The sequence below is a fragment of the Mesoplodon densirostris genome, chromosome 8, assembly GCF_025265405.1.
Source record: "Mesoplodon densirostris isolate mMesDen1 chromosome 8, mMesDen1 primary haplotype, whole genome shotgun sequence".
Lineage (NCBI taxonomy): Eukaryota > Metazoa > Chordata > Mammalia > Artiodactyla > Ziphiidae > Mesoplodon > Mesoplodon densirostris.
This window is the reverse complement of record NC_082668.1, coordinates 103,469,551-103,497,387: the sequence shown is the minus strand read 5'-3', so window position 1 is coordinate 103,497,387 and position 27,837 is coordinate 103,469,551. Positions and strand designations below refer to the sequence as shown.

General features: G+C 38.8%; 1 protein-coding gene across 1 annotated transcript in view; it reads left to right on the top strand.

The window, feature by feature from the left end:
• UGGT1 (UDP-glucose glycoprotein glucosyltransferase 1) overlaps positions 1–27,837 on the top strand; it is a 100,663-nt gene that overhangs the window by 12,747 nt on the left and 60,079 nt on the right. Inside the window, exons 4-16 of the mRNA XM_060105781.1 lie at positions 132–262; positions 4,306–4,418; positions 6,094–6,268; positions 8,152–8,248; positions 9,168–9,246; positions 11,277–11,377; positions 12,065–12,164; positions 13,589–13,649; positions 17,009–17,100; positions 18,662–18,812; positions 21,089–21,208; positions 22,336–22,421; positions 26,381–26,516. Coding sequence (XP_059961764.1) covers positions 132–262; positions 4,306–4,418; positions 6,094–6,268; positions 8,152–8,248; positions 9,168–9,246; positions 11,277–11,377; positions 12,065–12,164; positions 13,589–13,649; positions 17,009–17,100; positions 18,662–18,812; positions 21,089–21,208; positions 22,336–22,421; positions 26,381–26,516 — 1,442 coding nt within the window. The remainder of the gene's footprint in view (positions 1–131; positions 263–4,305; positions 4,419–6,093; positions 6,269–8,151; positions 8,249–9,167; positions 9,247–11,276; positions 11,378–12,064; positions 12,165–13,588; positions 13,650–17,008; positions 17,101–18,661; positions 18,813–21,088; positions 21,209–22,335; positions 22,422–26,380; positions 26,517–27,837) is intronic.

The window sequence follows — 27,837 nt, the reverse complement described above, 5'->3', positions numbered from 1 at the left end:
AGGACAGTATAGTGGTAACATTTTGCAATCAGTATGCTTTTGTAACACATAGCTTTATACTTTATGAACTATATCGTATTTGGATACCTCTAGTCATATAGAATTATTTTGGTTAATGTTCTTCCTGACAGGTACTGATTATTCCTACTATCATGCAATATTGGAAGTTGCATTTCAGTTTCTGTCACCACTACAGCAGAATCTGTTGAAATTTTGTCTGTCTCTTCACTCCTACTCAGCGACAATTCAAGCCTTCCAGCAGGTGAGTTCAGTGCTTACACGTGACAGTATTCTTTAGTGGTTGCATATCTTGATTGGCTGTATTGCAGTTGTCCTGGCATTGTGTTACAGAACTATACCTTTCTACCTGAAATTGTCTAGGATTTACAATTTGTTTATATATAATAATTAAAATTGATGATGTTAAATCTTCAAATAATGTATTATAAAAAATATAATTTGCACTTATTTTCATTTAAGGAAAAATAAAATATGTACACAAAAAACTGACTACCAGACTTTATTTATACAGCACAGCTGAAGAGAGAGGCGATATAGTTTTTGCTAAACCATTTAACCCTGAGTGTGATCATAGCCTGTAGATCTAAAAGCAGTTCACGGGAAATACAGCAGATAGGAAATGTGAAACAATATCACAGGAATACAGTCAGGAAAAGCTAGAATGAGGAAAGCTTTGTAGTAAAATGATCTGATTTTGTCAACAAGTAAGTTAAAAGGAAAAGAAAAGAGGGAAGGAGGAGCTTCAAGAGAGACTTTAAAAAGGTGTCAACTTAATGCAATGTGTGGATCTTGTTGGATTTTAAAAAATTATTTATTTATTTATTTTTATTTTTGGCTGCGTTGGGTCTTTGTTACTGCGCATGGGCTCTTCCCCAGTTGTGGTGAGCAGGGGCTACTCTTCGTTGAGGTGCGCGGGCCTCTCATTGGGTGGCTTCTCTTGTTGCAGAGCACGGGCTCTAGGTACGTGGGCCTCAGCAGCTGTGGCACTCGGGCTCAGCAGTTATGGTTCGCAGGCTCTAGAGCACAGGCTCAGCAGTTGTGGCGCATGGGCCCAGTTGCTCTGCGGCATGTGGGATATTCCCGGACCAGGGCTCGAACCCGTGTCCCCTGCATTGGCAGGCGGCTTCTTAACCACTGCGCCACCAGGGAAGCCCCTTGTTGGATTTTGAGTTGAATAAACTCGTAAAAAATAGCAAGAGAATCAAAGGTGTGTATACTGATTGTATGTTTGGTATAAAAGAAATGTTAATTTTAAAATCTTTTTTTTTTATTCTGAAATAAAACCAGCATAGAAAATGACTCACAAGAAATATATAGTATAAAGAATTATTACGAAGTGAACACTTGTAATTTTCACCCCGGTTAAGAAATTGAATTTAGCCAGGCACCATGGAAGCCCTTCATGTGCTGTGTCCCCCATCACAGCTGACTTTTGCCCTTCAGAAGGAACCACTTTCTTCTGTTGGAATCATTTGCTGTTTTTTTTTTTTTTTTTTTTTTCCGGTACGCGGGCCTCTCACTGTTGTGGCCTCTTCCGTTGCGGAGCACAGGCTCCAGATGCGCAGGCTCAGCGGCCAGGGCTCATGGGCCCAGCCGCTCTGCGGCATGTGGGATCTTCCCGGACTGGGGCACGAACCCGTGTCCCCTGCATTGGCAGGCGGACTCTCAACCACTGCGCCACCAGGGAAGCCCTGTTTTGTTTTTTTTTTAAAAAGATTTCATTGCCCAAGAATTCATCTCCAAACAATAGAGTTTAGTCTTGCCCAGTTTTAAAAAATTTATTAATTTTTAGGGGGGGGTGGATGGTCTCTTAATTTATAGGTTCTCCCTTTATCCCTTTCTTTTCTGTTGAATAACTTACACTGTTTGCCCTATACATTTTTTTTTCTTTGGCCCCAGCAAGGGCCTTGCTGGATCTTAGTTCCCTGACCAGGGATTGAACCCAGGGCCCCGGCAGTGAAAGCGCTGAGTCCTAACCACTGGACCACCAGGGAATTCCCAATAGATTGCTATCATTGCAGAAATTTCTCTTGTACAGCACTCGTCTGTAAGAATACGGGTGTTACTCTGTTCTTCCCCTCTCCCCTTTTCTTACAATAGCTTTGTATGGGATTCGACACTGAGACTTTTTCTGCTCAATTTGTTGTGAAATTAGTTTTCTTTAACTTTTGGAGGTCCGCATGGTTCCCTATTCTGTTGATTTTATGTTATGTTAAAATAAGGTGGCTTCAAAAAAAAAGGTAGCTTGCTTTTTGAAATTTCCTGACTCTGTTCCCCTCTTGCACTTTTATATTTGGACTTTTTCTTTTATTGGCTTTTATCTCTGTCCTACTTGAGTTTTATTCTGCCCTCAACAGTTTCTCCTTAGAGTGGGACCCTTTCCTAGAAGGGAGTCCTAGCCTGTGAGTTTTGAGTTCACAGTGGTCAGCCTGCCTTGTGCTTACCTGTACTATAGGTGAAACAGAACCTGTCGGCCCACCCACCATGCTTTCCAGGGAAAACCTTTTGGCTGTTCTGGGGTTTTCTTGTTTTCAGGATCATCACAATCTCTGCAGTTTCCCTCTGTTTCCATGGCCTCTGATGACTGCAGGTCATTTTTGTGTTTTGTATCATGGGGATTTCCTTCCACCTAGTTTTGTCATAAATGTGGTCCACTGGTTTTTGTTTTCATTTTTGCTTTGTTTTTATGGGAGAACTTGGGAAGATTGAAAAACTATGCTGCCGGTGGCCATCAATACAGAATTGTATTACTTTTTTTTTAAAGTGTGATAATGGTAGTATGTTTAAAAAAAAAATCTCTGTGTTTTGGGAGTTCCCAGGTGGCCTAGTGGTTAGGATTCTGGGCTTTCACTGCCATGGCCTGGATTCAAACCCTGGTCGGGGAACTGAGATCCTGCAAGCTGTGCGGCCGGCCAGGAAAAAAAAACAAAAAACCTTTGTGTTTTATTGAGACATAGTGAAACATTATAAATGAAATGCTATTTGGAGCTTGTGTCGAAATGATCCAATGGAGTGTGGTAGGAAGGTGGAAGGACTGAGATTGGCCATGAATTGATAATTACTGAAGCTGGGTCATGGGTACACAGGGGTTTAGTGTACTGTTCTTTCTTCTTACAAACACAAGTTTGTAAGTTTTGTAATAATTTACAAAAAAGCAGAAAAATGTAATGGAAAGTTCAAAAATTTTTCATAACAAGCTTTCCATTTCTCCCTGTCTGTTCTTAATTATTTGTATTCCAGCAGTAGAAAAGGACATTCAGTAGGAATATGGTACATAAATGACCTCAGTGTGTACCCAGGCCTTGTCATTATGTCCTTTCCTTTCCCCATCTCTATACACTCATGCTTCTCAGTGTGCCTCTCGTTTAAGTTGCAGGTGGACTTATCTCATTGTGCCTGGGCGTTAGTGCATTTCACTCTAAACATACCCCATGTCTCATTCAGCCTTTCCTTTGAATATCTTAGTGTGCTCCTTGGATAATTTTACCTTTCCATCTGTACTCTTTTTTTAGGCCCTGTTGGTTTTTTAGATTCAGTGTCATTCTTCCTGTTTCAGGGAGGGGCTTCACATTAATCTGCGTATTATACTTAATTAGGACTGCATTGTTATACTTTGACACTTACAATTGACATTTGTAAGCTTAGTTTTCTACAAGGTACATACTGTGCTCCCTGGATATCTTTTTTTTTTTTAACATTAAAAAAATTAATTATTTTTGGCTGCATTGGGTCTTCGCTGCTGCGTGCACGCTGGCTTTTCTCTAGTTGCAGCGAGTGGGGGCTACCCTTCGTTGCGGTGCACGGGCTTCTCATTGTGGTGGCTTCTCTTGTTGCTGAGCACGGGCTCTAGGTGCACAGGCTCAGTAGTTGTGGCGCAGGGGCTTAGTTGCTCCGCGGCATGTGGGATCTTCCCGGACCAGGGTTCAAACCCGTGTCCCCTGCATTGGCAGGCGGATGCTTAACCACTGCGCCACCAGGGAAGTCCCCCCCCCCCCCCGGATATCTTTTGCTATCTTCTGAGATAGAATTTTAAAGTTCTGTTTTGGGGATAATAATAACACCTACCTCATGGAGTGGTATTGGGAGGAACTAGATGAAATAATACAAGAAAGCAGTGAAGCATAAAGCTCTTTCTGTCACATAATGGGTATTCGGTAGATGTTAATTTTTGCTTTTACTGATGTTGTTTTATTATCATTTTATTACCTATTTAGAATATTCATGTTTTTATCTTGTTTTTGGTTAGAAATTATTTTTAAAAATGTCCTGTTTCTTAAATGACAGATAGCAGCTGATGAACCTCCACCAGAAGGATGTAGTTCATTTTTTTCAGTGCATGGAAAGAGGACTTGTGATTTTGATACCCTTGAGACTCTTCTACTAACAGCTTCTGAAAGGTAGATTGTGTGTTTCTTTATTTAAATGTCCTGCATTCATTGTGCTTTCTCCTATATCAGGTCCACCGTCTGATTTTTCTTATGGGTTTTTTAGTCCGTAGGTATAGTGGTTTAGAATGTGAATTCTGGAACCAGAACCAACTAGATTTAAATCCCAGCTCCATCACTTAAAATAGTTTTGTGAATTTAGGCAAATTACATAACCTTTCTTTCCTCATCTTGTTTCGAAATAGATAATAAGAGTACTTACTGTTATTGTTACTTAATAATGACTGTATCGGAGAGATTACATAGGCTTTGTCATCAGTTTAGTAAAGAATATTCTGTGTATTAAAGCCAGTGCCTGGAGTAATGATATTAATGATACTGATCTCTCAGGATAGTATTAGTTTCAGACAAAGGAGACTATTTAAGATAATTGCAAGCTTAATTTGAATATTAAATTGGTAATCAGTGGCCTGATGTTTTTTTGCTTAAAGGTAGGTTTCCTGTGGTGGACAAATAACAATAGGTACCTCTTGCTGTCTGCCTAGGGCAATAACCCCTCTGTACATCCTCCAATGCTGTTATAAATTGTATAACAGTGATCTCTCTCTGTGATATTGCCCTGCTCTATCAGAAGTGCCAGGGGGTGTTTTAGGTGGGGAAATTCTTCTTTAGTGAGATTATCTGCTCAGCACCTGTCCTCTGCCCACCAAATGGTATGAGTGCTTTTTCCTCAGGGTGATTACCAGAAACTCAGTGAGCATTCAGCTGTCTCGGGGTGAGGTATGGACATTCAAAATTGGCTGCATAGTAAAGTGCTATTTCCTTGGGGAAAACAAAATTGACTGACTTGAAAAATTCTTTCTTTAATTTGTTAAAATAATACAGACCTTTATAAAGAAAAGAGTGATAATGTCTCCTCTTCTGAGAGGTGGTAACTATTTTTAATGGATTGGCATCCATTCTTTTATACTTTTTTCTGTGGTTATAAATTTATACAGGTAGGTAGGTTTATTTTTATAAGGGGCATTTTCCACTTAGTACGTGTAGGTATACCTCCTTAAGAAGGATTGGTAGGTCATAAAGTCTGTACATTAAGATCTGCTAATATCTTGATGTCACTCTTAGAGAAGTTTTCTTGAGGGGGGAGTTTTAAAATTTATGAGGATAACCTAAATTTTAGATGCAGTAGTAGGATGATCATAATAGTAAAAATGATAGAGGAGGGAGATACTGTAATTGGGAAGTTATACGCTTAGATTTATCCTCTGCTTTTTTGCATTATTTGCGCTTAGGTCTTCAGATAAAAAGATAATTACATTATATTTATATGGTAGAATAATTTACTAAAGTTTTAGTACTATGAGGGCTGGATGTGTATCCTTTTTCTGGCTTTTTTACCCCCTGCTCTAGAAATTGGTAACAATTATTAGTCAAAGTCTACATTTTAAGGTTAGTATTTATATAATGTACATTCGTTAATTTTAATTATGAACAAATAAGACTGATACCTGTTTTGTTTTCAGTATTCTTACTAACTGAAAACTATTTAAGACTGTGATACTCTTTATATTAAGATGCTTATAATGTTTGCTTAAATTATCATTGCTGTAGGTTCATTTTGTACTGTTTTTAATGTTTAAAAACTTTTTTAAGTTAACAATTTTAAGCCTTTAATATTTATTTTCAGACCAAAACCTTTATTGTTCAAAGGAGATCACAGATATCCCTCATCTAATCCTGAAAGCTCAGTGGTTATTTTCTACTCTGAGATTGGCTCTGAGGAGTTTTATAAGTTTCACCGACAACTTGTATCAAAAAGCAGTGCAGGCAAAATCAATTACGTATTCAGACATTATATATCTGTAAGTATTGACTTATTTTATAACTGTTTTAAATATTAGTTTGCCCACCACAACCTTAGCACTTCAGCTAATAATTTCCCCCTTTATAAAATGATTTGAACTACTTTTTTGGGAAGTGTAGTACTTTCATCAAATCTGTTATTTACACATAGGAGGTACTTTGCTTGTCTTTCTGAAGAAATGTAAAACAATATGCCTAAAAACTGCTGTATAAAATTGACATTCTATTTCAGCTTTGATTTTTTTTTTTTTTCTTTCCTGGCCATGCCATACGGCTCCTGGGATCCTAGTTCCCCGACCAGGGATTGAACCTGGGGCCCTGGGCAGTGAAAGTGCAGAGTCCTAACTACTCGACCGCCAGGGAATTCCCTACGTTCTATTTCAAAATGAACCATGTAAATTATATTTAATTTGGTCCAGATTTAATATGGTCATCATACTATGGAACTGATTCTTGAATTCACTTCCTTTCCAAACCCTTCTTTTTTTCTTTTTGGCATCTTTTTATTTGATAGAAAAAGGAGGATTTCTAAAGAGGTAAAATCAGGCAGAATTGATTTAAAATTAAGCTTTCGAAACCTTGTGTGGCATTTAGCATTTAAAATATTTATATGTAAAGATCGTTGGCCTTTAAAGTTTCTGTGTCATATTAAGCTCAGTAAATATCAGATGTTAAGTCCATGGGAAAGTAAAATAAAAATTTTAAATGAAAATTTATGTGAGCAGAAACAGATTTATCAATATCCAGTTTTGGACCCCCCACCCCCCCACCCCGCCTTGCTCTATTGCCGTTTTTTAAAAAATATTTATTTATTTATTTGGCTGTGTCAGGTCTTAGTTGCATCACGCAGGATCTTTTGTTGCAGCACGTGGGCTCTTTGTTGGGGCATGTGGGCTTCTCTCTAGTTGTGACATGTGGGCTCTAGAGTGTGCGGGCTTAGTTGCCCCGCGGCACATGGGATCTTAGTTGCCCGACCACGGATCAAAACTGCGTCCCCTGCATTGGAAGGTGGATTCTTAACCACTGGACCACCAGGGAAGTCCCTATTTCTGGTATTTAAAGGGCCATCCTCATTCAGGATGATGGTAAGCCTGTGACATTAGGTCATCCCTAACCGTGCCTGAAGACATTTCAAGTCAGTAAAAAAATGTACACACACACATATTTACACACACGGTCTCAACAAAGCACTTCTAGGTTTGAAACCTCACCAGTTTTCAACCCTGTGTAGGTTCCGGAACTGCTTTTTTGTTTTCTCCATTTCTTCACATGGTTTGGTGACCTTTGCCCTTTCCACTATCCCTTCATCTGTTTTTTGGGTTTAAAAAAATTTTTTTTTTTTAATTTACTTTTGGCTGCCTTGGGTCTTTGTTGCTGCGGGCGGGCTTTCTCTAGTTGTGACGAGTGGGGGCTACTCCTTGTTGCGGTGCCCGGGCTTCTCATTTTGATGGCTTGTCTTGTTGCGGAGCGCTGGCCCTAGGGCACGCGGGCTTCAGTAGTTGTGGCTCTCAGGCTCTAGAGCGCAGGCTCAGTAGTTGTGGTGCACGGGCTTAGCTGCTCTGCGGCGTGTGGTATCTTCCCGGACCAGGGATTGAACCCGTGTCGCCTGCATTGGCAGGCGGATTCTTAACCACTGCACCACCAGGGAAGCCCCCTTCATCTGGTTTTGTTTCTACCTTGGAATTCCTGTTCCCACACTTGTGGCAGAATCCACAATCTAAGGATTCCCATGGAAGTTCAAGCATGTTTTGAGTGTGTAATCCTAGGTGATGGCTATGTGACGTTAACATGGTCAGGCTCTGTGTGCTGTGATGTATAAAGAGCTAGGTGGGAATGCGTGGAGAGCTGAGTGGTGATGGTAGAATACTTGCTCTGCTTGCAGAATCCCAGGAAGGAGCCTGTTTACCTCTCTGGCTATGGTGTGGAGTTGGCCATTAAGAGCACTGAGTACAAGGCCAAGGATGATACTCAGGTGAAAGGTGAATTTGTAAATTAAGACCAATGTGTTTTCTTTTCTTTAAATATGAGTTAAAGGGGAATTTGTTTCTTTAATGAAAAAGAATATATTTAGGAGTATAATGAACCTGTGTTTGAATCTTGGTTCTGTTATATCTGAGTTGGGTGACAAATTCTTTAGGCCCTAATTTTTTCTCTGTAGAGTTCAGATAATGATATATGCCTCTTAAAGTATTTTTGAGGAGAAAATAAGATGTAGAGGTAAAGAATTTAACAAAGTTTTTTTCACAAAAGAGTTCAGTAAGTAGTAGCTATTGTTATTGATGATAGGTAGTTCACAAATAGTAATTAATTTGTGACCCAATGTGAAATCTTAAGCTATCATATAATTAACAAACAGTTTCATGTTTTTATATTATTTTCTGCACTTGGAACAGTTTACTGTGGATACTTCCTGTTGTAATATTCTAGGGTTTTGAATTCATTATTTCAACAAGTTTTATGCGTAATCTTTTTATGTCTTTTGAGCTTGTTTTAAAAGTAAAAATGATTGGTTTTGGTACATGGAAGATAGCCTCGTACTTCATTATCCTGTCCTCAATAATTATATTTAGGATTAAGTTGCCTAGTTGCAAATTCCTCAGAATTTTGATATTGAAAAATCCATTATTCATAATTTTAAAGGTATTAATTTTGAAATATTTAACATGTAAAAATTTCCACAGTTTAAGGAAAAACACATTCTTTCTTTATCCAGGAACACAGGATATATCAAAAACTCATTTATTATGTGTGTTTGTTAACCACTATGTTAGTTGAGGTATTCAACATTTTAAATGCTATTATAGTTTCAGGTGTTTCAAATTTTTTTCAAATATTATGAAGTTAATATTTTTATTTCTAATCTGAGTGATTAGACATGTATTTGCTGTGCTTTTGTAGGAACTGAAGTTAACACCACAGTGATTGGTGAAAATGATCCTATTGATGAAGTTCAGGGATTTCTCTTTGGAAGATTAAGGTATGTATATTCTTTTGGGAAAGGGTCTTATTCTCTTTAAACCTCCAGCCTTCTTCACATCGTAAGCATCATCTTTCTCTTTACTGCCTGAGTTACAGATCTCCCAACAATACTTTAGGTATGTAATCTGATATGAGGAGATGACCAGTTAGTTTGTAGTACAGTTTATGATTTCTGGCAATTCTGAAGCACATTATTCTTACATGATACTATGGCTGCCTGCTTATGGCTTAAATTGATTTATTTTCTGGACCTTGTAGTTGATAGCATAAAGTTACATGCCATTTTTTGATTCACATAATAGGAGAAATCTAATTGTTTTATACATTCTTTTCCTGAGGAAAATCAAATGTATTTTATGTTAGAGAGGTCATAGCTATTATTTATTTATTTTTTTGCTTGTTTGTTTCTTATCTCTTTTTCAAAAAATTTTATTTTATTGAATTATAGTTGATTTACAATGTTGTATTTATAGCTATTTACTTACACTAAACATAGTTTGAAAAATTGCAAAAGAGTTGTAGTAGGAGGTGTGGTAGATTTTATATATGTTCAGTTGAAATACATTTTATTACAATTTGCTTTATATGAAAGAGGATAGGAAGTGGCCTTTTGAAGAAAATTCCATAACTGTTTTATGAAAGCATAATAGAATTTTATAGCTGAAAAATGTTCTTAGCTGTTATTTTAAATGTTGCAGTTATTTCTGTTATGATTTGGTCATTGTTCAGAGCCCTGAATTCTGCTTTATCTGGAAATCTTAATTAGGACATCTATGGTGTGCTTTTTTTTTTTTAATAGAAATAGTATGTGTAGGTGCAGTTTCATATATTTTAGCTTCAACATTTGACCCAGTGAAATGACAGCTAGACTAACAGTTCAGTAGAGATGACTTTGTTGATGTTGAGTGACTGTGCATATGTTGAGTTCATCCTGTGCAAATGCACATTTCTTTGTGTTGAACATCAGTTATGGCCTTATTAATATGCAGTCAGGTTCCATTTTTACTGCATCCAGGTTTCCAGAATCCCTTTTCATATTCATGTTTTATATGTTTGTTTTTTGGATAGCACTATGATTTCATGTGTTTATAGCACAAAGGTAGTATGTAGAATACTGAAGACAATTTCCTTTTTGGACACTCAGAATGGTTATTTAACTAAAGTAAGTGACCCATTTTAAGGTATTTTTACCATGAAGAAAAGTGTAGTAACTGGAATGGATTGGTGGGATGGTGAAGGATCTGAGTAAATATTTTACTTTCGGCAGGTTGCATTTAAGAAATTTTGAGTTTTTACTGTTAAAAACAGGATTACTCTGTTCCATCTGTCTGTCTGATCTAAATGATCTATCTCTGCCTCTGAAAGCGTCTGTTTTACTAACTTTAAATAGAATGCACTGTATTTCAAGATAAAACTAAACAAAACGCGATAATCTTGGTTAGCTTGAATTATATTCATGTGACTAAAGGATTTATGAGTGTGTAGCTGAAAGAAACTCATTTTGGGATTGGTAGCAAGGTATTTCCAATTTTATTTTGAGAAATTAAAAAGGTTCAGGAAAGGATGGAGAATAATATAACATACCCCTGTACTCACCACCCAGAATTGACTGTTTCTATTGTACTTGCTTTTCTGTACCAAAGAATTGTTTATCAAGGTTTTTTTTTCCTGCAACATAACACCTTCTTTTACTTGAAGAAAGAAATAACCAAGGGGAGTAAAACACAACAGATAGAGTTGAGGTCCCCTCTGTTCCCTACTCTCAGTCCCACTCCTCTCCCTCCCCCAACATAGAGAGTCGCTGTTGTAGTGATTCATTTTTTAATCTGTAAATTTTATGGTTTTTAAATTAACTCATACTTTTCTATATTAACTTGTTTCTTAAGAAAAATTTAATATTTTTCCTGTATTGTAGGAATTTTCCTATTACTAAGTGGGAGAGTTGTGAGATAAATTTGGGGTTAACTTCTAAATGTGATTTGGGAAAGAAAAGACACCTGAAAAGGATTGATTTTATGTTTCTTTCAGAGACCTGCACCCTGACCTGAAGGGACAGTTGAAAGAACTCAGAAAGCATCTCGTTGAGAGCACCAATGAAATGGCACCTTTAAAAGTTTGGCAATTGCAAGGTAATAAAAACGTAGAGGAATCATTCTAAATTTTATGGTATTTAAAAAAACAATTTGAATTTAATTGTATTTATTCACAAATTTTAAGGATCATGTGATTAATCCTGATTTATTAGAAAAGAAAGGAAGAAAGTCCTTTTGTAGACAAATAACACTCTGCAGAGTAATATATATTTGTAGATGATCTTTCTTTGTGTGACCAGGTGTATAAGCTTGTAATACTAGAAACAAGTTTGTTTTAATCTTTCTATATGTATACATTTATTACACAGTTGGATGTTAAAGGCATGTCAGTATGGCAGGATGTATGTGTGCTTTTCTGGTCCAAAGAACTATGTATCAAGGTTTTCTTTCCCAGCATAATTTACTAAAGTCTTTTGCTGTACTTTGTGTTATGTTGTAAATCCAGAAGAAGGAAAAGAGTTTGGGGTGGATTAATCCTGTGCTAAATGTGTTGGTATATGCCTTAGTGTTTATGCAGGCAAATCAAGGAATGGCTACAGTAAACACTCTAGGGGCCTATGAAGTGAGTAAAACCTTCAATTCAACCATGGGCATGATTTGAAATGGCATTCTAGGGCATTCTTAATTACCAAGAAAATAGTGGGAAATAAATGTGCTTTTTTCCTATTTCTTTCTCATTGCTGGAGATGAATACACTTTAACTTACGTTTGATGTTGTTGCAGATCTAAGTTTTCAGACTGCTGCCCGCATCTTGGCCGCTCCTATTGAGTTAGCTCTGGTGATTATGAAGGATCTTAGTCAAAATTTTCCTACCAAAGCCAGGTAACATAGAGTAATAAGGCTTTGAGACATTCTTCTTTTTAACATATGCCTAATTATCTTCATGTTTATGCATAAAATGAAGCCATTAAAATATGAAAATGCTTAGGAAATTAAAGTTGTCTTCCTACCAGCACTGTACTGTTAATGGCCCACCTTCCCGAGAAGGCGACAAGCGCCCGTGTTGTGTGGTTGAAGAGAGGAGAGCAGTCTAGGTTGTGTCCCTGCCACTGCCTCTTGCTAGTTGTGTGAACTTTGTAAATAATCACGTTCCTCAGCAGTAAAACAAATAACAACACCGACCTTTCAGGATTAGATGAGTTAACAAAATTTAATGTATGCAGATGTAGCTAACTTAGGGTCTGGCATGGACTCCGGTGTTTTTCTTCCTGAAGAGTTTCTTATATATCATCTTACTCATTCTTTTTTTTTTTTTTTTTAATTAATTAATTAATTAATTAATTAATGGCTGTGTTGGGTCTTCGTTTCTGCACCAGGGCTTTCTCTAGTTGTGGCAAGCAGGGGCCACCCTTCATCGTGGTGCGCGGGCTTCTCACTATCGCAGCCTCTCTTGTTGCGGAGCACAGGCTCCAGATGCGCAGGCTCAGTAATTGTGGCTCACGGGCCCAGCTGCTCCGCGGCATGTGGGATCTTCCCAGACCAGGGCTCGAACCCCTGTCCCCTGCACTGGCAGGCAGACTCTCAACCACTGCGCCACCAGGGAAGCAATCATCTTACTCATTCTTGATGAAGGAAATGAATCATAGAGGCTGACTTGTTCATAGTGACAGATTAAGATTTTGAATGCAGCTTTTCTGCTATTGCTTTCAATTGTGTAATGGTCCTCCACATCTCATAAACACAAGGCAAACCTGTTTTAGAAGCCACATTTTCAGAAACTTAAATAATTGTCAGTTCTTTTCTTGAGTCACTGAAGGAGGTGTTTTGACTTCTGACATGGGATGTTTTGTAAATTTTGTTTAGTCTCGGAAAAATATTTCTTAGACAGGACTTAAGGATCCTATAGTACATTATCATTTAATCAAGCATGCTATTGAAGATACACATGTGCTTAAATAGCTTGAACAGTCTGCTGCCTTAAGTTATTGAACAATATCCTTAGCCTGTGAGCTGTCGATATCATATACAGGAATAGAGTTACATATATTTAACTAAGATCTTGGAAATAACTGCACTCGCATTAAAATGCAATTATTACTGTTACTTTTCCTTGGTTTTATATCTTGTGATAATGAACAAATACACACATCTGAGAGGAGGAATATATTTATCAATTGTAAAGGTGTAAGGTTTTTTCCATTTAGTTTTTTGTAATTTATGGAGCAATGTGTCGTTTCATATAGGGAAATTGAAGTCTTTTATATCAAATACTAAACTAAGCACTGATAATGTTTTTATTTCCTTAGAGCAATAACAAAAACAGCTGTGAGTTCAGAACTTAGAACCGAAGTGGAAGAGAATCAGAAGGTATTAACCATTGGAAAATAGTGCCTTTCTGTTTTGTATTATATCTTTAAAGATGCGGAAATGTGAGTTAAATCAGTGACATTTAATAGTTTTACTCTTCTTTTATTAAAGATGATGGTATTTTGATTCATTTCTGCAATCTTTTTTATACTTTCAGTAGTTAATCAAAGTTGAACATGAATATATAATTCAAAGCATCAAATGGTGCTACCTGTTTCTTTAGAAAAAAGCACCCCCACCAACATGTCTCACTCCCTGTGTGACCCCCTTCCCAGAAGCATCTGCTTTCAACTCCTAGTTGATTCTTTGGATATTTATCTCCAGATTCCAGCAAGCTTAAATTGGTACTTTCTCAGTTTCCAATCTTATGTATTGGCCTTCTGTTACAAGGATGAGGTCTGACTTTCTTTCACTGCTCTCCCCACTTCTGCCACTGTCTACCAGTACTCCATATTGGCACTTTCCCCATCTTTCTACCATCCCTGTGTTTTTGTCATGGTTTTATCAATTTCTTTTTTTTTTTTTTTTGTGGTATGCGGGCCTCTCACTGTTGTGGCCTCTCCTGTTGTGGAGCACAGGCTCCGGACGCGCAGACTCAGCGGCCATGACTCACGGGCCTAGCCGCTCCGCGGCATGTGGGATCTTCCCAGACCAGGGCACGAACCCGTGTCCCCTGAATCGGCAGGCGGACTCTCTCAACCACTGCGCCACCAGGGAAGCCCGGTTTTATCAATTTTTGATCTGCTTCACTATGGACTGGTTGTTCTTTTTTTTTTTTTTTTTTTTTTTTTTTTAAGATGTTGGGGGTAGGAGTTAATTAATTAATTAATTAATTTTTTGCTGTGTTCCGTCTTCGTTTCTGTGCGAGGGCTTTCTCTAGTTGTGGCAAGCGGGGGCCACTCACTATCGCGGCCTCTCTTGTTGCGGAGCACAGGCTCCAGACGCGCAGGCTCAGTAGTGGTGGCTCACGGGCCTAGTTGCTCCGCGGCATGTGGGATCCTCCCAGACCAGGGCTCGAACCCGTATCCCCTGCATTAGCAGGCAGATTCTCAACCACTGCGCCACCAGGGAAGCCCCCTGGTTGTTCTTTATGTCTAGTACATACCAGTTATCCTGGGACCTTCCTTTAACCTCTTTTTTCAGATCTCCTTTTTCTTGGATTCCATGTCTTCTTTGTTTTTGGTTTACTCCCTTATTTTGATGCAGCAAATCATTCTTCATGAGAAAGGTTGCATGTGAGGTAAATTTCAGACTCTGAGAAATCAGTTTTCCATTTTGTTTTTTTGTTTGTTTTTGGCTGCACTGAGTGGCAAGAAGGATCTTAATTCCCCAGCTGGTGATTGAACCCATACCCCCTGCAGTGGAAGCGCGGAGACTTAACCACTGGACTGCCAGGGAAGTCCCTTCTATTTTTGTTTTTATTGATAGCTTGGCTGGGTATAGAATTCTAGGTTGGAAGTCATTTAGAAGTTTGAAGTCATTGCTCCTTGGAATTTTGGTTTCCATTATGGCTTTTGAGAAGTCTGAAGCCTTTGTATGAGATGTGGCTTTTCTTTCTGGAATCATGTAGGGTCTTTTCTTTGACCCTAGTAATCTGAAATTCCATAGTGATAATGCCTTTTTAAAAAGTCTTTGTACTCTTGGGTGGTTGGTGGGCCCTTTAAATCTGGAAAATCCTTTCCTTTAGTATTGGGAAATTTTCTGGACATATTTCTTTGCATTTCGTCTTCTTTTTGGTTTCTCTTTTCCGTTTTCCTAGAATTCCTTTTTATTCTTAAGATGTTACATCTCCTTGACTAATTTCGCCTAATTAAAAATCTTTTATTTCCTGTTTTCCAGTTCTTTTGTCTTTTAGTTTTAAACTTTCTGGGAAGGATTTTCAGACCACTTGCTGAGATTTCTTTCTTTAGTTGTCAAATTTTTAATTTACAAGGGTTATTCTTGAATTATTCTTTTTATGGTGTTGTCTTATCCTTCTGAAGATATTGATGGTTCATGTATGTGTTTTCTTTTCTCTGCATAGTCTGTTCCCTCTTAAGTTGCCTTTCTTTTTGTCTTGTTCTCTTGTCTTTAATGTTAGAGGCTTTCCTTAGATGTCTGGTGATCTCTCGCTAACTGCTCATATTAGAGAGTGAGGCAATATAAAACTGATTGAAAGCCCCGAAGGATGCGTCTTTGTGACTGTAGGCTGTGGTGGTATGGTCGTTTCCCAGGGAACTCCAGTGACAGAATCTTTAAACCTTTCCTCTTGAGCTGTTTAGTCTCCCGAAAAGGATCTTCCGATCTTCTGCTGGGAGGGTGAGTTCTGGCTGCCGGAGTTGTAGAAGCCCAGTAGGGCAGAGCATTTGGTAACTTCCGTGCAGTCCCGTTTTCAGAATGGGATCCCCATCCTCTGTTGTGTTTCATTTCACATAGTTCCCAGTCAGTCTTTCCCACAGTCACAGCGTGCTGTATTCGCAGCCTGGGAATGAGTGGATGTGGAGTTTTTCTTTCCCTTGTAAGAAATTCTGATTCTCGATGCAAATTTCTGTTATCCCCTTATCCTCCTTGCCATTTTATCCTGGCAGGGCAGAGAAGCAAAAGCCGTGGCTTCTGCATTGTTTTGTGTTTTTCCCACGCAGTCCTAGATCTTAGAGTTCATTTCTCTCTGTCCACTGAGTGAGGGGGAGTGAAGGGAGCTCAGCGATCCCTGCCCTTGACCCCCAGCCCTGGGAGAGCTAAGGGATCCATGTTCTGTCCGTAGTATCTGATACGTTTCTTCCCTTCTCTACTGTGTGCTGTTGAGTATATGATCAGCCGTTCCAGTTTCCTTGCCGAGAAAGAGGAATTGATTGGAAAGGATATAAGCCAACAGAAGCTGTGTATGATATGGCATCAAAGCAGCGTTTCCAGTGGGTCAGGCGGGTCTGAGGGCTGCAGGGGCTGCATGGTCACATGCATTCCACCGCGTCAGAGAGCAGCAGTTGAAGGGCCCCATGGAGGTGGTCTTGGAGAGCTCGGGTGTATGTAGGCGCTGTCCTTAGCTCAGCACCTCAAGGTTTCTTGGCGTGCCTTAGTTTGAAAGTTTAAGGGAGGTGTGGGGTTTTGAAACCCTTTCAGATCGGATCCCTGGACTTCACCCAGGAGGCCCAGCTGTCAGTGACCGCTAGCACAACCTTGGCTGGCACCACAGACTGGGAAGGGCAACCAAAAAGTAACTCTCGTGCTTGGCTTATTTAACACTCTCTCCCTGTCCCCAGTATTGTAGGAAACAGTTGTATTAATCATTGTCAACATTTGTACGTATAATAAGACCAGAAACATGGAAATTTCTGTTAAATACTCTCTTCCTGCTCCTTAATAAGTTTTTAATATTTCAGTATTTCAAGGGAACTTTAGGGTTACAGCCTGGAGATTCAGCACTGTTCATCAACGGGCTTCATATTGATTTAGAGACACAGGATATATTCAGGTATGGATAATATCTTTCACCCTGAAAAGTTTTTATAACGTGTGGCTCCTTATGACACGTCCAGACTGTTGTTCCTCCTTGATGTGACAGGTTGCAAAGCCTGATGACTTCTCAGACCCAGTGTGTGCATTTAGGTAGGCCCATGTTCTGGCTGGGATGGGCAGGGTGATACTTGGCCATTTTTTATCCTAATGTACATCTGATGCCTTGGACATTTAAGGCCCAGGTGTCTTTGGAGGGTGCCCTTTCAGAGCCTTCGTTTTCCTGTTAACCATAGAAACAGAAGAGAGCAGGTTCTTTTGTTTCTGAGAACAGTATGAAGTAGGTTTATGCAAAATGCAGCCTCTGGTGTCTCAGAAGGTGATCTGTCTTACATATGTTATTTGATACCTTTTTGTTTTGTTAAAATGTGGTTTAGGACTAAATTGCTCTAAATTTTCCTTATGAATTTTGGGGGTTGGGTGCAGAAGACAGGTAGAATTCTGATTTTATCTTTGATATTAAAATTGACACAGTTGATACTGTGGCTTCATAATAGTGAAACAAAAGCTGTGGTTGGTTAATGCTTTAAAAGAAGCAGTTTCCACAGTAAGATGCTTTTCACATTATGTTCATTGAGCTTTTATGACCATATACTGCTTTCAAAGGTACTAAAAAATTAGTAAAGGACACAATAAAAGATTGCCCATGTTTTTATTTTTTTATTTTATTTTATTTTTTTGCTGTACGCGGGCCTCTCACTGCTGTGGCCTCTCCCGTTGCGGAGCACAGGCTCCGGACACACAGGCTCCGCGGCCATGGCTCGCGGGCCCAGCCGCTCCGCGGCATGTGGGATCCTCCGGGATCGGGGCACGAACCCGTGTCCCCTGCATCGGCAGGCGGACTCTCAACCACTGCGCCACCAGGGAGGCCCCATGTTTTTATTTTTTATTAAAAAAATCTCTTTAATTTTCCAGAGTATTGCAAACTGTGTACTTGCTTATTGTAAACAGTTTTAAATAATGCAGAGATAAAGGAACAGTCTTCTTATTTCTTCTTCCTTACCCAGCAAACCTCTTAAGTTGGGTGTGAATTCCTCCAGACCACTTTCTGTGATCATATGTGTGTGTGCCTGTGGGAACTGATGCTGATATTGAAACATATATTAAACATAAATTATTTAGTATATTTTTTGGTGTTTTTTTAGTAAGCTTTTCAGATAATTTTAGATTCATGTGCAGTTGTAAGAAATATCACAGGGAGATTACTTTCGTGTTTTTAAAAACATGCAATGTAAAATCCACATCTAGGATTATTTCATCCTCAAATTGTGTGTTTATAATTAGAGATAATTTCTATACACAGTGTATACGTAGATAAGTATAAATAAACATCAGCCAAGAAGCAACTCCTGCCTACTTGGTTCTGCATATTTGGACAAAAGGATTCAAGGGAAGAGCTCCCTCTTGATTTCTCAACTCGTTTGATAGGGCATTGAGTTTGAACTGATATATTTTTCTCATGGTGAGAATTTTTTTTTTTAAAGCCCTTTCTCCTAAATACCTATTTGGTTTTTTTTCAGTCTGTTTGATATATTGAGGAATGAAGCTCGGGTGATGGAGGGTCTGCATAGATTGGGAATAGAAGGCCTTTCTCTGCATAATGTTTTGAAACTGAACATCCAGCCCTCTGAGGTCGACTATGCTGTAGACATCAGGAGCCCTGCTATTTCGGTAGGTATTCTGTGAGTGTGTCCAGGGAGTGGTCTGGCCAAGTATTTTATTATGGTTTCACATTTGTCTTTTAGGAGAGGTAAGTTATTCCTCTTAACTCTTTTGTCGGCATCAAAGATTGACAACAACTGCATATATGCGGCTATGTGTATATAGTAAAGTAGGCTCTTAAATGCTCCAGAAAGTTGAGCTATTAGGTTTACTGTGGTTAAGACCGCGATTTTTCCACTTTTGTATCTCTTTAGGAATTTGGCTGAGCATCTCTTGGGAAAGTGTTGAGTTTGTATATTCTCAGTTGCACGCAAGTCTTGTGTGGTTTTGTTTAAAAATATCAGTTTTTAGCTACCAACCTCCTTTAACAGGCCTTTGATATTTTATATTGAAGGATTTATGTAGATTTTAATATCGCTGCAAAGAGACCAGAGGGAGCAGCGCTGTCTTCGGGCAGTCGTGGTGGAAGTGAGATCGGCGATGGAGACGTTCCTGGCACCCTCAGCTCTCCAGTCCCCTTTTCTTGGTGTCTGTCCTGCACTGATTTTAGGGAAAGTGTTTGGAAAGGGGAATGATACAGAATGTAGATGTTCACTACTTGACTTCTCACTTGGTGGTGTAACTGTTATTTTGATGAATACTGTTGTGTCATTTTTCTCCTGTTAAAAATTTTTTCATTACAAAGAATAAAGAGACTAACATAATTAGCAACCGTAGGACCCATCGCCATACGTACTAAATGCTAACATTTAATCATTTCATGTGTTCTTGGAAGAAAAAAATGTTTCAGTCAAAGCCCTCTTTATATCTCTTCCCAGTTCCACCCCTCTCCTCCCTGCAGGTAATTCCTCTTCTGAAGTGGGCGTGTATCCCTCCTGTCCCTTACTTGATCGTTTTCTCCCCTATTGTATGCTTTAAAATTTTGAAAAATGCCATATCAGTATCCTTCATCAGTTATTTTTATTACTCAATAATTTTTTCAAGGCTTATATAGGTTGATACATACAGATCTAGTTTATCACAGCATGTTTTATATTTTACTGATTTTTAAAAATATCTTGTATAAATTCACAGTTTAGAATTTAAGACATACAAAAGACTGTGTATTGGAAAAATCTCTTCACCCAGCTGTCCAGTTTTTCTCCCTGGAAGCAACAGGAATTGTCAATTCGTTGTATATCCTTCCAGAAATACTCTATTTACATAAGCAAGGTAATATACACATACTTTCCCACACGGGCCTCTCACTGTTGTGGCCTCTCCCGTTGTGGAGCACAGGCTCCGGACGCGCAGGCTCAGCGGCCATGGCTCACGGGCCCAGCCGCTTCGCGGCATGTGGGATCTTCCCGGACCGGGGCACGAACCCATGTGCCCTGCATTGGCAGGCGGACTCTCAACCACTGCACCACCAGGGAAGCCCCACCCTGCTCTTTTTGTACCTCTCTCTTCGTGCATACATGTGAGAATATATTTGGGGTAGACACCTAGAGCTGTAGTACTTAGTGGTAGGGTAGTAATAAAGGCTTCAACTTTATTAGGTCATCTTCTCTAAAGTGACTTCCAGACACCAGAATTGGGTGAGAATTCCCATTGTTCTATATTTTTGCCTATTCCTGGATATTGACAAACTTAAATTTTTTTTTTTCAGTTTAATCAGTGTGAAATTTCATTGTGCTTTTAGTTTATATTTCTTGGATTACTAGTGAAGGTGTACGTTTTTCCTTGTGTTAATTCCCTATTTAAATTTCCTCTGTAAATTTCTTATATTCTTGACTCATTTCCATTTCTTATGTTGCTTGCCTTTTTTTAATTGATATATTAGATTTCTATAGATATTCTTGACACTAGTCCTTTATTGATTTCGTAGGTCGCAAATACCTTCTCCTATTCTGTGGCTTGTGTTTTAGTCACTCGTTTTTCTACTTGATCTTTTTTTTTTTTTTTTTGCTGTACGTGGGCCTCTCACTGTTGTGGCCTCTCCCGTTGTGGAGCACAGGCTCCAGACGTGCAGGCTCAGCGGCCATGGCTCACGGGCCTAGCTGCTCCGTGGCATGTGGGATCTTCCCAGACCGGGGCACGAACCCGTGTCCCCTGCATCGGCAGGCGGACTCTCAACCACCGCGCCACCAGGGAAGCCCTCTACTTGATCTTTATATTTTCAAAAATGGTCTTTCCCATGTGATTCTTCTTGAAATAATTTAAAGTCTTATTGTTATTTCTGCAAATTTCACTAGTGGTGACTAAAGTGTATGCACAATGTTGTGTTCTTTTTTTTTTTTTTGTAGTGGATCAACAACCTGGAGGTTGATAGCAGATACAATTCATGGCCTTCTAGTCTACAAGAGTTGCTTCGCCCCACTTTTCCTGGTGTTATCCGACAGATCAGGAAGAATTTGCACAACATGGTAAGTAAAACTCCTTATTGCTGGGCTGTGATCTCTATTTCTTCCTTGCCTTCTCCCCTCCTTTCTGTCATATCTAGAATGTTCACTTCTCTCCTTTACTAGCTGCTTCTCCCCCCCACCACCACTAGATACGCTCTTTTTCTAGCTCCATATTCAAACTGAAAGGGTTGGGAAATGTACTGATTGTTTGTAGGGCTGTGAAATGTCAGTGTATAAGGAAATGCTCCTCATCCTTAATCTCACGGTTTAGACTGTGTTAAGTTTTAAGATAGTTGTTCTTTTTTACTCAGAAGATGAATATATTACTACCGTTTTTCTTGAATATCTTAATCTCTAAAATTTAATAGTTCAGTTTATTCCCTTAAATAAATCTTCATCAGCTCCTGCTTTTTAATCCTTATTCCACTGCTTTAGAGAGATAGAGGAAAAGGGGTTTTAGTTGACGCTCTTTTCCGCTCTCATGTCTTTCTTTTACTTCATGTAGTTCCTAAAGAGACGGGGCAGGTTATGGCCAAGGTTGGCTTCCTCAGAAGTTTCAAGGGAAACGATCCTCTATACTTGCCTCACTCTTGAAACCACTTTTTTCCTTCCCAGTCAAAATTTCAATCTCTTTTACTCTTACCATATGAGATAATTTATTAAACTTTATGAAATGAGAACTTTATTTGATTAAATGAGATTAAATGGGATAATTATTATTTTTTAAAGTACATCATGAGAACTTAATACATGATAGCCACGATTGTGGTCTAAAAATTGGGTTCTAAATGAATTCTTAATTCATAGACCCTTCGAAATGAATACACAGGAAGCTAATCTCCATTTTCTAAGGTGGGAGAGTTAATAAAATTTGGGTTTTGTTAGGTGTAGTAAAGGACATGTATTAGCCAGCTGGATGCAGTTCCCATGTTGTTAGCGTAAGATCATGAGAAAATCACTTAGCCTTTCAGTACCACATTCTTTGAATACAGAGGGAGGGTAACTGCTCTTTGTATAACTTCTTTTTTATGTGGTTCAAAAGTAGCTGGAAAAAGGTGGCCTTCAAGTGTAAAGACTAAGGCATTTTTATTGGCCCAGTGACATTTGACTAAATGTCGTTTCCTGTTTTCCTTTCCCTTCCCCTACAGGTTTTCATAGTTGATCCTGCTCATGAGAGCACTGCAGAGTTGATTAACACAGCTGAGATGTTCCTCAGTAATCATATACCACTAAGGTAACACCATTATCGATTTGATGGTATATCTCATTTAGCTGAGGTTTTGTTTGTCATTCTTAACAAGTCTGGTGTTACTGAATTGTAGGCTAATTAATCATGGGGATCGTTAAGGGCAGTTTTATCTTTTGCTCAGTATGAAGCCGGTGTCTTTTGGGGGAGAGAATTTGATTCTCAATGAATAGAATCTTACCGTCATTGAGTTATTAATAAATAGCCTGTGTAAAAATAGCATGTGATCTCAGCTTGCTTAGGGAATTTTCCTAAGTAAGTGTTCACATCACGAAGCCTACCTTCAGCAGAGATAAGGAGCTTTGCCAGGAACTTTTGTCAGACTGTCAAGGACTAAATGTATACACAGCTTTTTATAGATGCAAACAGACACATTTATTTCACTTGTGTTACCAAATCTGCCAACGGGGTACTTAAATGGCTGGGGTTTCCACTGTACCTTTTCAGAACAATGTTTGAAGGTTTTACATATAAGGATTAAGATATTCCCACATTCTGAATAGTATGTGGTAATTTTACATGTTGATAAAATTTGAATTCTTAGAAAACATGAAAATAAAGAAGAAAAGAGCTCTTTAGCTAATTAATGTTATTGTGTGTTCCATACTCAGCACTGAGCTAAATACTGTGAGTGGAACATAAGCCACATTTCTACCCTCTTGGAAAAAATACTGTGCCTACTTTCAGTAAGATATTCAATCAAGTGCTAGGTTATGTCCTTACTAGTTCTAAGTGCTTTAGAATTTCAGGGGAAAAAAAGATTATAGACAGATATTTGGGAAGGACAAAGGTTTCATGGCAGAGTTGGATTTAAGATAGACTTTGAAGAAAATAGCGAGTTTTCATTGATGGAAAAGCAGAGATTTTAAGTTTAATGAAATTTTTAATGTAAACATGAATACCACATGGTTAGGTGGAGGATTACAGCCAGAGCTATGTTTTGATGAAAAGGGAATATAAGAACACAAAAGAAGTTGGCTTATGGTACACAGTGGGCATTAATTAAAGATTTACTGAATCTCATTGAGGGACGGGAAGAGGGCTTGGGCTCTTCAGATTGCAAAGGTAGGTGAGAAGAAGGCACTTAACTCACAGGCATGTTGTGAACAGTTGGTGGAAAGACCAAGGCAGACGAGCAGTTGTTTTCCTTCGTATGAGTTGCTGTGGTATATGGAGTTGTTGGCAGGGACCGAGGAGAGGAAGGGACAAATCTGAGAGCCTCCCTACTGGTACTTGATGAGGGACTCGTCCTGGGAGAAACAGTAGTCTGGATTTGGGGACTTAGCTAACAGAACAACTCTGATGCCCTTTTTAAAAATTGAATACTTGGGAAAGGAAGGTACTTTGTGAGGAGATAATTAGGTTCTAGCCCTTATTTTTATTTTCATAAGAATAATATTTAGGTCATTTCTGCCTGGCGCTTACTCATTTGATTTCTGTCATAAGAGGGGTTTTAAAAAGACAAAGACAATTTATAATCTAAAAACAAGCCCTCTCAACTACCTCATACATGTAACTACCTCATCCATGCATACACAAATTCTACACATACCTCCTGAGAGCATGATGTTTGATATATGTTTATCATATATTTTTAGGCTGTACTTTAAAAAAAAATTAATAGACTTTGTATTTTTTTAGAGCAATGTTGATTAATTAACTGGTATTGCTACATTATTATTAACTAAAGTCCATAGTTTACATTAGGGTTCATTGTTTGTGCTGTACATTTTGTGGATTTTGACAGATGTATAATGACATGTTTCCACCATTATAGTATCATATAGCTTAGTTTCACTGCCCTAAAAATGCCCTGTGCTCTACCTGTTTGTCCCTCCCTCCCTCCCTCCCTCTCTCCCAGCTCCTGATATTGTTACTGTCTCCATAGTTTTTGTCTTTTCCACAATCATGATGTATGTAACATTTTCAGATTGGCTTCTTTCACTTAGCAGTACAGTATGCTTTTAAGCTTTGTCCATGTCTTTTTGTGGCTTAATACCTCATTTCTTTTTATCACTGAATAATATTACATTATATGGATGTCCTATAGTTTTTTTTACAACATCTTGATTGCTTCCAGATTAGGGCAGTTATGAGTAAAGCTGCTACAAACATTTGTATGCAGGTTTTTGTATGGATATAAGTTTTCAGCACATTTGAGTAAATACTGCTAAGTGTGATTACTTTATCTTATGGTAAAAGTGTGTTTAGTTTTCTGAGAAGCTGCCACACTGTGTTCCAAGTGGTTGTACTGTTTTACATTCTCACCAGCAATGAATGAGGGTGCCTATGGCTCCCCATCCTCTCCAGAGTTTGGTGTTGTCAGTACTTTTTGGATTTTAGCCATTCTCATAGGTGTATGGTGGTATCTCATTATGGTTTTAATTTGAAATTCCCTAATGACATGATTTTGAGCATCTTTTGATATGCTTATTTGCCAGCTGTATGCCTTATTTTGTGAGGTGCCTGTTTAGATCTTTTGCCCATTTTTAACTTTTTTTTTTTTTTTTTTTTGGCGGTACGTGGGCCTCTTACTGCTGTGGCCTCTCCCGTTGCGGAGCACAGGCTCTGGATGTGCAGGCTCAGCGGCCATGGCTCACGGACCCAGCTGCTCCGCGGCATGTGGGATCTTCCCGGACCGGGGCATGAACCCATGTCTCCTGCATCGGCAGGCAGACTCTCAACCACTGCGCCACCAGGGAAGCCCTGGTTTTTTTTTTAATTGTTAGTTTTAAGAGTTCTTAGCATATTTTGCATATCAGTCCTTTATCAGATATGTGTTTTGCACAGATTTTCTGCTCATCTTGGCTTGTCTTCCTTCTCTTAACAGTTTCTTTTGCAGAACAGAAATTCTTAATTTAAATGAAGTCCAGCTTATCAGTTCTTTTTGTTGTGGGTTGTGCTTTTGATGTTAGATCTAAGAAGTTATTGCCAAACCCAGGATCACCTAATTTTATCCTGTGTTATTTTCTAGGAATTTTACAATTTCGTGTTTTACATTTATGTCTGTGATCCATTTGAGTTAAAGACTGTCCTTTTTTTCATTGCTTTTGCTCTAAGATAGAGGCTAGTGGCCTCTATAATGGCCAGTGCAAGTTTTTTTGGCCAGTCTGTAGATGTGTAATGGTAGCTCTTTGTGGTTTATTCCTTTAAGTTTTAAAATGTAATAAACTTGGGCTTCCCTGGTGGCGCAGTGGTTGAGAGTCCGCCTGCTGATGCAGGGGACACGGGTTCGTGCCCCCGGTCCGGGAAGATCCCACATGCTGCGGAGTGGCTGGGCCCGTGAGCCATGGCCGCTCAGCCTGCGCGTCCGGAGCCTGTGCTCCGCAACGGGATAGACCACAACAGTGAGAGGGCCGCATACCACCAAAAAAAAAAAAAAAAAAAAGTGAAACTTTAACTTTGGGTATAGCTTTGTTTGTTTGTTTGTTTGTTTATATTGCAGGTTATTATGAGTCATCAATTTTATACACATCAGTGTATACATGTCCGTCCCAGTCGCCCATTTCAGCATGGGTGTAGCTTTTTGCCTAAGGACAGTCGTAAATAGTTTTATGCTTTCCATTTACCTATGATGCCCATATCGCTGGTATGAAATCTCAAAATCCACCCCCCCTTCTATATGTTTTCACATTCTGAGAATTTTCACTTCCCCTAATTTTTATTTAAAAACAGAACAAATTTCCATCTAAAACTATGGCAATACCTTAAACGTCAGTAATGGCCTCATTTCATGATATTGAAACAGCTTGCTTTAATAGTTCAAAAGTCTAAGCCACCTTTGGGAACCTGCTTTTTTATTCTGCAAGTGATGAATGCCTTTGCCAACCATGTTAGAGTATGATGTGGACTGTGTTTTTCAAGAGAGGATGCCTTTCGTTTTTTAACTGGTTGCATTCTTCGAGTTGTTTCTTTTTCTTCTTTTTGCCTTTCCCTTTCTCCCCCAGACTTGGTTTAATCTTTGTGGTTAATGACTCTGAAGATGTTGATGGGATGCAGGATGCTGGAGTGGCTATTCTGAGAGCATATAATTATGTTGCCCAAGAAGTGGATGAGTATCATGCCTTCCAAACTCTGACACACGTATGTTTATATTCAAAATGGCGAATAATTTTTAAAAATCTAACTTACTCTAAGAAACAGTATGTGGTAAGGAGATTCTATATTTCTGGAAAGAGAAAAAGGCAAATTATTCACACTAACTTCATGCATTTTGTATTTCCAGAGTTGCCTTTATTGATACACTAATGTTAATAATAGATGTTGTGATTTCAGCTAAGATTCCTTAGATACTAATACATTAAGGTATCTTCGTTTTCTGCCTTTTGGCGATTTGAAATCACTGATTAATGCCTTTCGGTAAATGTGATGTTCTCTACTTGTTTAAAAAAACTTTGCTTTCTTCCCTTTTAAGATCATCATGATATTTTTGTTAGGAATCAGTTTAATATTCAAGTCATAAAATTCTTATTAACTGTTTTCTCCATTTTAATTAGAAACTGTGAAATACCCTGATTTTTATATATATTTTTTAAGATACTTGCTCAAGTTCAAACAGAGAACTCTCCTTGTTTTTTGTTTTTTTTTCTATTTTTGAGTATAAAAAGTTTACCAGTAATAGTTCTTTTGCTTACAGATTAGTGTTAATTATTGAAAAACTTATCTTTAAAGCAGTTATTTTCATGACTTTTATTTTACCCATAAACGTGATTTCAGCCTGCTGTTTATTATGTTTGTTATGTTTACTGTTTAGAGATTCAGTCGGGGCATTTTTTATTAATTGAAATGTTCATTTATTTATTTGGCCAACTTTTATTAAAGATGCACCCTTTGCCAGGCCCGTACCAGCTTCTAGGGATACAAAGAAGAGTGAGATTTTCCCCCGTCCTCAAACACCTTACAGTCTAGTGGCGGATGCCTCCACACAGATGATTTGGTACAGCGTGGGAAGCACCGCTGGCTACAGCAGCACTAGGACCTCGCTCCACTAGGGATGGCCACGGACATTTTTGTGGAGTGGGAAGTTGTCCCAGCTGAGTGTAGGAGGGAAAACAGGAGTCAGTTGAACAGTGGCTGCAAATCAGAGGTAGTGACTCCAGGTTGTTAGTACGACTTGAGCAGAATATTGTGAGAGCAGAGTGGAGAGGGGAACCTCAGTGGTCATTGAGGCCATTAGGCTGGGTAATAGGTGTCCAGATCACAGAGTTAAACTCCAGTTAAAACCTCATTCTGATGCATGTATGGAGATGGATCTGGTGAAGGGTAAAGAAAGTGGCAGGGATACTAGTTGGTGAGCTGTTGCTGTGATCTCTGTGAGAAATGGTGGTGGACCTTACTTAGCAGTAGGCTCTGGAGAATGAAATAAGTTCCAATGAAGTTGCTGAGGATAATAAGGGTTTTTAAG